General features: G+C 37.6%; 1 protein-coding gene across 1 annotated transcript; it reads left to right on the top strand.

The window, feature by feature from the left end:
• Nucleotides 1–1,597: 1,597 nt before the first annotated feature.
• On the top strand, nucleotides 1,598–2,518 carry LOC102837089 (olfactory receptor 4C5-like). The gene has a single exon (XM_006865142.1). The coding sequence runs from the start codon at nucleotides 1,598–1,600 to the stop codon at nucleotides 2,516–2,518; it is 921 nt and encodes a 306-aa protein (XP_006865204.1).
• Nucleotides 2,519–12,563: the final 10,045 nt, after the last annotated feature.

The following is a 12,563-nucleotide window of genomic DNA, read 5'->3' as shown; positions in this document are numbered from 1 at the left end:
AGGGTCGCTATGGGTCTGAACCGACTCGATGGCACTTAACAACAACAATCCTAATATAATTGGGTTTTTTATAACGTCTTCAATAGAATGCTTAGTTTATTTATTTTCTCTCTTAATATAACAAGCAGATATTTCAAGGATATGAATTTAAATGTGACGTGCTCATTTTTGTTCTCTTATTAACAATTTTTAAGTATGTGGAAAGCATTATATAATAATATCACATTCACTGATTTAGCAAACTTTATGTGCTTTTGTCTTACTGAGGAAGAACCTTTTTACACGTAAACAAACCAAAATTAAAACAGTTGCTAGCAAGTTGATTTCAATAAAATGGGGAAAATAACAAAGAAATTGAATAATATCATTATCACATGTCAAAGTTAATATCCCAAAGGAAATATATATATATATATCTTCCACACATTTTCAAATTGTCTGACTCTTAAAAAACATGTTCCTCCCAATGAACAATGATGCTTTTGTTTCCTCACCTTAAAGGTATTCAGAGTATATTTCATAATCTTCCCTTAACTGAGTTTTGACTTACAAAATCCTCTGATATCTAAACAGGACAAAAGCTCCCCAAATGGTAAATTCTAAAAGTTTCAGATACATTTAGTAGATCTTATATTATACCAGGTTGCGTGTTCCATCCCCTTCAATATATCCTTCCAATGGTGTTCTATAAAGATTCTATGATAATCTTACAAACTTCTTTTTAAAAGCAAAATAAACTCATAAAGCTAACTGCCATAGTGTGTCTTACTATTCCCTCAAACATTCATGTAATTCAGTTGATTCTGAAATATGACTAAATCTTTCCTAATTTCAAATGATCTATCACTTTGCTTTTCTGTTCATGAGTCCTCTTTTTATTCCTGTTTTTCCATGGGGGGAAACTTTATGTCAGTGATTGGGAGAGGATCTTCCCATATAAAATTAAAAGAAAGATACTCTGCAAATCAATGGTAATGAATCAATTTGTATTGTGAGTGATGGTGTGGTGGTATGCCCTGGAGTCAGTTCCAACTGATAGTGACCCTGTATAGGATTTCTGAGGCAGTAAATCTTTATGGGAGCAGAAAGCCTCCTCTTTCTCCCATGGAAAAACTGGTAGTTTCCAATTACCAACCCTGAGGTTAGCAGCCCGGCTCACAACCACTACACTACCAGAGTTCCTTTGTATGTGTGAGTATGCATTTATTTTTGTGATTTCTATATGAGGGTTTATGTGTATGTTTATGGATGTGAGTGTGTGAGAGTGTTAGAGTGTGTGTGTGTGAGTCGATGTCTGTGTGAATGGCTGTGAATTGTATGAATGAGTGTGTGTGCATGTATGTACGTGATTGGATTTGTGTATGTATATGAACATGTGTGTGTTTGTACATATGTGTGTGTAACAGAGGACTACATGCTCATGTGACTAAAACATACCTCAGGTAGGTTTATCTGCTCAGGGTTTCCATCAGCCTTATTGAAAACAAATAATTCTGAATGAAATTATTTGCTTAATTAAAATTTCTGTCATCATTGCAATTACTGTATTTTTTCAGATTAACCAATCTCCAAATGCCACACTGGAGTCACGGAGCAAATGAACAACGTGACAGAATTCATTCTGCTTGGCCTATCGCAGAACCCACATGTTGAGAAACTCTTGTTTGCACTGTTTACAATAATCTACCTGCTCACCCTTGCAGGTAACCTACTCATTGTAGTGACCATCACCTCCAGTCCAGCCCTAGGTACCCCCATGTATTTTTTTCTGTCTTTCCTGTCCTTCATAGATGGCATTTTCCCTTCTACCGTGGCTCCCAAAATGATTATTGACTTACTGGCCAAAAAGAAAACCATCTCATTCAGTGGATGCATGACTCAGCTCTTTGTAGAGCATTTCTTTGGAGGAGCTGAGATTATTCTACTTACGGTGATGGCCTATGACCGCTATGTGGCCATCTGCAAACCCCTTCACTACATGATCATAATGAACCGTCAAGTGTGTGGCTTCCTGGTGGCCATGGCATGGACTGGAGGATTTCTTCATGCTCTGATTCAAGTTCTTTTTATAGTCTGGTTGCCTTTCTGTGGTCCCAATGTTATTGATCATTTCATCTGTGATCTTATTCCTTTGCTGAAACTCACCTGCACTGACACCCACATCTTTGGACTCCTTGTTACTGCCAACAGTGGTCTGATGTGTATGCTCATATTCATTATTCTTATGTCTTCGTATGTCCTCATCCTTTGCTCCGTAAGAACTCACAGCTCTGAAGGACAGCGAAAGGCTCTTTCCACATGTGCCTCCCATATTACTGTAGTTATCTTATTCTATATACCCTGTATATTTGTGTACGTTCGGCCCATAATCTCCTTCCCCATTGATAAAGCAGTAGCTGTGTTTTATACTATGGTCACTCCCATGTTAAACCCTCTAATCTACACCCTCAGAAATGCAGAAGTGAAAAACGCAATGAAGAAGCTCTGGAGTCACAGAGTGTTCTTAAGTAAAAATTAATGTGAACAAAGAAGATAAAATCAAAATCCATGCATATTTAAGAACAAACATGTTTAATGAATAAGATAATGGACTTGAAGCCAGGATACGTGGATTGAAGAATAATTTCTTTTCCTAATTATCTGTAATCTTTAATGGTTACCCTTTCATAAAATGTCAATTTTTATTCAAAACTGACTAGAATATCTTCCTTTACAAATGTATTTACATTTACAAATGTTTGGTCAGAGATATTGCTAATAGACATTAAAATGTCATAATGTGTTCAAAATCAATAATATTGCATATTCAATGGAATAATTCTATGCGAAGTTTCAAATCTAGTTTACATAGCCACTAAATACTTAAATATTTATACTAAAAGACCTATGTATTTTGTTGAAAATGAATGTTTTTATTCTCAACTCCTAAAGTCAAGGTAAACTCAATCAAGTGAGAGATAGGAATCAATCAGAACTGAATGGATTTGGAGAAATGAGAGAGACTTTTGAAGGCAGTCACTCAAAATCAATTTTATGCAGTCCACACAACCTAAAAAAAGAAAACCACCGACACCTGTCGATTCTGTTTCACAGTGACTTTTTAGGATGGAACAACCTCGCATATGATGGTCTCAGAAAATATTTGTGAAAGGCACTTTCTCTCAAAGATAGCCTACCCAACAATACAATTCTAAAATAGCTTTTAATGGATGAATTTGTGCTTTAAATAATAGGAAATAAATTATCTTTAACTACAATGCTATCTATGGTTGGAGGATTTTCATACACCTATAAGAAAGACCCGTTAATACTAATATTATTCAAATGTATGCACCAACCAGTAAAGCCAATGAAGATGAAGAATTTTACATTTTTCAGGCTGAAAGGGATCAAATGTGCAATTATCAAGATTCATTAATAATTACTGGTGATTAGAATATAGAAGTTGAAGAGAAATAAAAAGAGAAAGGATCAGTAATTGGAAAATATAGCCTTTGTGAAAATATGCATGATAGAATTTTGCAAGACAAATTACTTACTCACTGCAGACAACTTTTTAAGCAACATAAAAGACAACAATACACATGGACTTCACCGGATGGAATGCACATGAATCAAATTGACTACATCTGTGAGAAGAGATATTAGAAAAGTTCAATATCATCAGCCAAAACAAGAATAGGGGAAGACTGTAGAACAGATCACCAATTCCTCATGTGTAAGTTCAGAATGAAGCTGAAGAAAATTAAAACATGGCCATGAGTTAGAGATTCCCACCTAAATTTAAAGATTATCTCAATAATAGATCCCATGCATTAGACACTAATGACTGAAGACTTGATGAGTTCTGGGTCTTCATCAACAACATCATCCAAGAAGAAAACAAAACGTCATGAAAAACACAGGAAAGAAATAAAAGTGGAAATAGATGTCAGACGAGACTCTGAAACTTGCTCTTGAGTGCAGAGTATTTTTTTAAAATGGAAGAAATGAGGAAGTAAAATAGATAAACAGAACATTTCAAAGACAGCTCCAGAAGACATTGCTGATGTCTGATGGATCTTGGCTAAAAACAGAGAATATCAGAAAGATGTTTACATGTGCTTAATTGACTATGCAAAGGCTTTTGATTGTATGGATTATCACAAGCTATGGACAACATTGCAAAGTGTGAGTATTCCGCAACACTTAATTGTGCTTATGAGGAATCTGTACATGGACCAAGAGGCAGTTGTTTGAACAGAACATGGGAACATTGAATGGTTTAAAATTAAGAAAGGTATGCAACAAGATTGTATTGTTTCACCATACTTATTCAACATGTATGCTGAGCAAATAATAGATTCTGAGACTAAATCTTTATGGGAACAGATAGTCACATCTTTCTCTCTCAGAGCTTCTGGTGGGTTTGAACTGCCAAGCTTTCATTTAGCTGCCCAATACCTAACCCGCAGGCTACCAGAGCTATGTAGTCACCATTAACTAGAGCTGTGGCTAGTGGAGAAACAACTTCGGGACTGGGAAGTACTGAGAACTAAAGGTTTTGTTTCTTTGGTCTTCGGAAGCTTGATTTGTGAAGACTGCAATAGCATGTTCACAAAATTGGAAGGAAAATATTTATTTTGTACTGACAGGGGGTAGCAAGAACTAGGGAACGTTGGACTAGAGAAGCTAAGACAGGAGTTATCTCCCAGAGCAGAAAGAGAAAGCTTTCTCCTAGAGCCAACGCCTTGAATTTGAACTTCTAGTCAAATAGTCAAATGCAAATGAGAACATGCTTTTCTGTTCATTAAAGCCATCCACCTATGGTTTTTCTATTGCAATAGCACTAGATAACTAAGACAAGGAGTAAATGCCCATCTCTACTACTCATTATCTACGTAGGCCAAAGAACAGGTTGAATTCAAAGTACCAAAAGAGAGGAACAGATTGTGAGTGAGGTTGCAACGAAGAAGCAAAATTCTTGAAATGGCGGTGTTGCTTCTAATTTTTTTGCCTTAGATTTCAGGAATGTGTCATTTGGTTCAAATATAAAGGTTGAAACAGAGAAACATGATTCTCTGCAAAGTTGTGGTCAACTCTTAATTATCCCAGAAGCTGAAGGAGGGAGCATAATAGCAGTGCTTGCTTTCCATGGTGTTTCTATTTCTTCCACTTCAGTATCTTTATTCATGGGTTGTTGGTGGAGTGTGATTGTCTAAATGGCTACGGTCTGAAAGCACAGTACCTAGTTCTAAGTTCTCATCATTCTTTCTCTGTAGGGTAGAATGATAAGCCGTTGCTGTCAGTAGCCACAGAGTCGATTCCAACTGATGTTGAATCTATAAGTAGAACTTCTCCATAAGGTTTTCTTCACTATAATCTTTACAGAAGCAGATCACCAGGCCTAGCTTCTTCATTACTGCTAGATGGCTTTGGACTACCAATCTTTAGGCTATCAGTCAAACACAAACTGTTTGTGTCACCTAAGAACCTCAAAGGAAAGGCTACATTCTCCAAAATACATCACAAGGGTCAGCTTGCTATCAAGACACTAACTTGGAAGGCAGTTGATATATTTATAAACTTTAAAACAGTCAGTCTTTGGTATCTAGACTTCCTGCTGTTATTGTCAATGGTTTGTTCATGTTGCCTGTCCCACAGAGAAATCAATTACTACAAGACAGGGATGTGGTAAAGCAAGCAAATTTTGATGTACACTTGTATACAGGAGGTAAAGGAATTGCATGTCTAAAGACTCTGCTTCCTCAGGGGGAATTGTTGTTGTTACGTGCTGTCAAGTCTGTACTGACTCATAGAAACTTTATGCACAACAGAACTAAACAATGCCCAGTCCTGCACCAATCTCATTATCGTTGCTATGCCTGAGACAATTAATGGTACCACTGTGCCAATTCATCTCATTGGGGTCTTCCTCTTTTTCACTGATCCTTCAATTTATCAAGCATTATGTCCAACTCCAGGAACTGGTCCCTACTGATAATATGTCTAATGTGTGAAAGATGAAGGCTAGCTATTCTGACTTCTAAGGAGCATTCTAACTATACTTCTTCCCACACAGATTTGTTTGTTCTTTGGACAGTCCATGGTACTTTAAAATTTCTCCTTCAACACCGTAACTCAAATGCTTCAATTCTTCTATGATCTTCCTTATTCATTGTCCAATTTTCACAATCACATGAGGTTATTGAAAATGTCGTCACTTAGGTGAGGCACACTTTAGTCCTTTAACTGACACCATTGCTCTTGAACACTTTCAAGAGTTCCTGTGCAGCAGATTTGCCTAATGCAATATATCCTTTGATTTCTTGATTTCTGCTTCCGTATGTTTATGTTCCAATAGATCTGTTTTGGAAGAAGTGCAGCCAGAGTGCTCCTTGGAGGCCAGGATGGCTAAGCTTCGTCTCTCCTACTTTGGACATGTAGTCCGGAGGAAATAATTGTTGGAGAAGGATGTCATGCTGGGTAGGGTGGAGGGTCAGAGAAAAAGAGGAAGACCTCCAACAAGATGGATCAGCCAGGTGGCATCATTGATGGACTCGGGGGTGGCAGCGGTGGTGAGGTTGGCCCAGGATCGAACATTGTTTCGTTCTGCTGTGCATGGAGTCACTATGAGTCGGTTCCGACTCGATGGCACCTGACAACAACAACAACAATGTTTATGTTCAGCAAAATGAAGTCTTTGACTAATTCAGTCTTTTCTCCATTTATCTTGATATCATTTATTAGTCTAGTGGAGTTGATTTTTGTTTTATTTACATTAATCTTTACAAGTAAGTATTTTAAGTCCTCTTCACTTTCATCAAACAAGGATGTATCATTTGTATATCTCAGGTTATTAATGAGTCTTCCTCCAATCCTGATGTCCCATTCTTCTTCATAAAATCCCACTTTGCGGATTATTTGCTCAGCATACAGACTGAAAAAGTATGATGAAAGAATACAACCCTGGCACACACCGTTGCTAATTTTAAACCGTTCAGTGTCCCTTGCTCTGTTTGAGTGACTGCCTCTTGGTCTATATATGAGTTACTCATGAGCACAATTAAGTGCTCCAGAAGACTCATTTTCTGTAATGTGGTCCATAACGTCTCATGATCCACACAATCAAAAGTCTTCATATACAATAAAGTACAGGTAAACATCATTCTAGTATTCTCTGCTTTGAGCTAAGGACCATCTTATTGTTGTTATTGTTAGGTGCCATCGAGTCGGTACCGATTCATAGCGACCCTATGCACAACAGAACAAAACACTGCCCGATCCTGGGTTGACCTCACAATTGTTGCCACACTTGAGTCCATCGATGTTGCCACTTTGCCAGTCCATCTCGCTGGGGGTCTTCCTCTTTTTCTTTGACCCTCTACCTTACCAAACATGATATCCTTGTCCAGCGACTGGTCACTCCTGACAATATGTCCGAAGTATGAGAGACAGAGTTTGGCTATCCTGGCCTCCAAGGAGCACTCTGGCTGCACTTCTTACGACATAGATCTGTTGATTCTTTTGGCAGCCCATGGCATTTTTAATACTCTCCTCCAACACCATAACTCAAAGGCATCAATTCTTCTACGGTCTTCACATGCATATGAGGTTACTGAAAATTCCATGACTTGGGTTAGGCACACCTTAGTCCTCAAGCTGACATCTTTGCTCTTCAACACTCTAAAAAGGTCTTGTGCAGCAGATTTGCCCAATGCAATACATCGTATGATTTATTGACTTTTGCTCCCATGAGTGTTGATAGTTGATCCAAGAAGAATGAAGTCCCTGACAACTTCAATCTTTTCTCCTTTGACAAGAATGTTGTTTATTGGTCCAGTGGTGAAGATTTTTGTTTTCTTTACATTGAGATGCAATCCATATTGAAGGCTGTGGTTTTTGATCTTCATTAGTAAATATTTTAAGTCCTCTTTACTTTCAGCAAGCAAGGGTGTATCATCTGCATATAGTAGGTTGTTGATGAGTCTTCCTCCAATCCTGATGCCACATTTTTCTTCATATAACCCAGCTTCTCAGATTATTTGCTCAGCATACAGGTTTAATATGTATGGTGAAAGACTACAACCCTGTTGGATACCTTTCTTAATTTTAAACCATTCAGTGTTCCCATGTTCTGTTCAAACAACTGCCTCTTGGTCCATATACAGATTCCTCATGAGCACAATGAAATATTCAGAAATACTCATACTTTTCAATGTTGTCCATAGCTTGCTACAAACCTATGCCATGGGTATTTTAAATACCAGCAGGGTCATCCATAGTGGACAGGTTTCAGATGAGCTTCCAGATGAAGACAGACTAGGAAGAAAGAATGACAATCTACTTCCGAATATTTAGTCACTGAAAACCTTATGAATAGCAGAGAAACACTGTCAGACATAGTGCCACAATATTAGTCACTCAGGTTGGAAGGCCCTCAAAATGCAAATTGGGAAAAGCTGCCTCCTTAAAGTAGAGTTGACCATGATGACATGAATGGAGTAAAGCCTGTGGCAGTAAATCCTGCGGGACCTTCATTTGCTGATGGGGCACAACTCAAAATGAAGAGGAACAGCTATAAATATCCATTAATAACTGGAACATGGAATGTACAAAGTACGAATCTAGGAAAATTGGAAATTACCAAAAATGGAATGAAACGCATAAACATTGATATCTTAGGTATTAGTAAACTGAAATGGACTGGTATTGTCCATTTTGAATCTGACAACTACATGGTTTACTATGCCAGGAATGACAAATTGAAGAGGAATGGTGTTGCATTCGTTGTCAAAAAGAATATATCCTGACCAGTCACGTGGTACAACACTGTGATAGGATAATATCCATGCGCCTACAGGGAAGCCCAGTTAATGCCACTATTATTCAAGTTTACACACCACCCACAAAAGCCAGTGAGGATGAAGTAGAAGAATTCTACCAACTTCTTCGATCTGAAATTGATCAAACATGCAATCAAGATGTATTGATCATTACTGGTGATTGGAATGCAAAGGTTGGGAACAAAGAAAAAGGATCAGATGCTGGAGATCGCATGATAGAATTCTGCAAAATCAGTGATTTGTTCACTTCAAATACCTTCTTTAGACAGCATAAGAGATGGTTATACCCATGGACCTCACCAGATGGAATACACAGAAATCAAATGGACTATATCTTTGGAAAGAGATCATGGGAAAACTCCATATCATCAGTCAAAACAAGGCCAGGGGCAGATTGTGGAACAGATCAATTGCTAATATGCAACTTCAAGCTGAAGTTTAAGAAAATGAAAACAATTACCGTCTTACATCAGCAATAATATTTCTTATTCCATGTCTCCTCTGAATCCAGTCTGACTCTGGGGATGTAGCTGTTTTTGAATTAATGTTAACAAAATTTTACTTGCATGTTTTATTAATAATATTGTCCAATGATTTCTGAATTTCATTGGGTCACCTCTCTTTGAAATGGGCACAATTATGGATCACTTACAATCAGCTGGTGAGGTAGTTGTCTTCCAAATTTCTTGGCATAGATGAGTGAGTGTCTCCAGTGCTGCCTCAGTTTGTTGAAAGCTTTCAATTTGTATTCTATCTATTGCCAGAGTCTTGTTCTTTGTCAATGCCTTCAGTTACCTTGGACTTGATCCTTAAGTATTATTGGCTCTTGATTATAAGCTACCTCTTGAAATGCTTGAACATGGACATTTTTTGGGGGTACAGTGACTGTATTTCTTTCAATTTATTGTGATTCTTTCTGCATCATGCAATATTTTTCCCATAGAATACTTCATTATTGAAAGTCTTGGCTTGAATTTTTTCTTCAGTTCATTCAGCTTAAGAAATGTTGAGCATGTTCTTCCCTTTTGGTTTTCTAACTCCAGGTCTTTGTAAAATTAATTATAATATTTGACTTTGTCTTTTTTAACTGCCCTTTGAAATTTTCTGTTCAACTCTTTAAGCTCCTCTCCATTTGCTTTAGCATCTCAACACTGGAAAGCAAGTTTCAGAGTATCTTCTGGCATCCATTTTGTTCTTTTCTTTCTTTTTGTCTTCTTAGTGACCTTTTGCTTTCTTCCTGTTTGTTGTTCTTAATGTCATCACACAACTCTTATGGTCTTCAGTCGTTAGTGTCTAATGCATCAAGTCTGTTCTTAAGATGATCTTTAAATTCAGGTGGGATATGTTCAAGGTCATATTTTGGCTATTATGGACTTGTTTTGATTTTCTTTAGTTTCAGCCTGAACTTGCATATTAGCAATTGACGGTCTGTTCCACTGCTGCCCTTGGACATGTTTTGGCTGATGATATGGAGCTTTTCTGCCATTTCTTTCTACAGATAAAGTCCATTTGATTTCTGTATATCTTGTCTTGTGAGGTCCATGTGTATAGTCATCTTTTATGCTGTTTAAAACAGGTGTTTGCAGTGAAGAAGTCATTGGTCTTGAAAAATTTATCATGTGATCTCCAGCATCATTTCTATCACCAAGGCCATATTTTTGAAGTACTGATCCTGCCTCTTTGTTTCCAATCTTTGCATTCCAATTACCAGTAATTATCAATACATTTTTATTGCATGTTTGTTTAATTTCAGACTGAAGAATTCAGAAAAGCATTCTTCAATTTTGTCATCATTGGCTTTAGTGGTTGGTCCATAAATATGAATAATAGTGGTGTTAACTGATCTTCCTTGTAGGTATATGGATATTATCCTATCTGAAATGTTATTTTTGATGATGAATGTGATACCATTCCTCTTCAGTTTGTCATTCCCAGCATAGTAAACCATGGGACTGTCAGATTCAGAATGGCCAATACCGGTCTATTCCAGCTCACTAGGAGCTCTGGTAGCGCAGTGGTTATGAATCAGGCTGTGAACCGCAAGGTCAGCAGTTTGAAACTACCAGCTGGTCCATGGGAGAAAGATGAGGTTTTCTGCTTCCGTAAAGATTTACAGCCTCAGAAACCCTGTACAGGGTCGCTATGAGTCGGAACCGACTCCATGGCACATAACAACAACAACCATGCCTAGAATATCAATGTTTATGTGTTCCATTCATTTCTGACAACTTTCAATTTCCCTAATTTATACTTCATACATTTCATGTTCCAATTATTAATGGATGTATATAGCTGTTTTTCATCACTTTGAGTTGCGCTCCATCAGCAAATGAAGGTCTCAAAAGGTTTATTCTATTTATGTTATTATGGTCAACTCTACTTTGAGGAATCAGTCATCTCAGTCTTATTTCAAGTGCCTTCCAACCTTAAAGACTCATTTTCCAGCACTCTATATGACAGTATTCTGGTAATCTTCATCTTATTTGGATGCAGAGACTAAACATTCAAAACTAGTCTGTCTCTCTTTTTCCTCTTCTGTCTTAGTCTGGAAACTCAACGGAAGCCTGTCCACCATGAGTGGTTGGAATAATTCGTGTTTTGTATCAACTTGACTAAGCCAGGATTCCCAGAGTTTTAGTAGTTGTAATGTGCTTATTCCCATGGTGATGAATTCTAATACAGGCATAGTTAACTCTATGATGAGTGGGTATGAGCAGCCAATCATTGAAGGAATGCTTCATTGGGGGTGTAGCCTGCTTCCAATATAATGGACATGAGGGAAGGACAGGCTCTCTCTTGTCCACTGGGTACCTGCAACTGTACAATGATAAGCCATTTGCTTGATAATAAACTTATATATCTCTCTATATATACATACATATATTTCATTGGTTATGCTTCTTAGAAAACCTAGCCTAAGACAGTGACCCTGTTGGTATTTAAAATGTGTTAACATATCTTCCAGAATCACAACACTATGCAAGCTACCACAGTACAACAAACTGACAGATGAGTTGTGGCAATGGGATGGGGGTTGTATAGGGATCTTGGGCATTGGGTCCAAGGAATTTCAGAAACTTCCCTGTTCTGTTTATCTCAGGTCAAGCTGACTATTCCAGCCAACTTGTCTCAATAGTACAAATTTTCTTTACTTTAGTGGTGGATGTCAGTTTTTAGTGAAGATACATGGTTGTTTTCTTTCACTCCTATCTTAGCCCTTGGAATTTAGGTTAACTACTGGCTTATCTCTTTGATATCCCATGCAAGCAAAGTTTTACTAGAGATAATACAGAAACAGCTGCAAGCATACATTGACAGAGAACTTCCAGAGGTTCAAGCCAGATTCAGAAGAGGCCGTAGAATGAGGGATATCATTTCTGATGTCCAATGGATCTTGGCTGAAAGCAGAGAATATCAGAAAGATGTTTACCTTTGCTTTATTGACTACATAAAGGTTTTCGATTGCGTGGATCATGACAAGCTATGGACAACATTGTGAAGTATGAGTATTCCGGAACACTTAACTCTGCTCATGAGAATCTGTACCTGGATCAAAAGGCAATAGTTCTAACAGAACATGGGAACACTGAATGGCTTAAAATTAAGAAAGATGTGCGACAAGGTTGTATTCTTTCACCATACTTATTCAACCTGTATGCTGAGCAAATAATCCGACAAGCTGGGTTATATGAAGAAAAATGTGGCATCAGGATTGGACAAAGATTAATTAACAACCTG

The sequence above is a fragment of the Chrysochloris asiatica genome, unplaced genomic scaffold (genome assembly GCF_000296735.1).
Source record: "Chrysochloris asiatica unplaced genomic scaffold, ChrAsi1.0 scaffold00075, whole genome shotgun sequence".
NCBI lineage: Eukaryota > Metazoa > Chordata > Mammalia > Afrosoricida > Chrysochloridae > Chrysochloris > Chrysochloris asiatica.
This window is presented reverse-complemented; position numbering and strand designations above follow the sequence as displayed.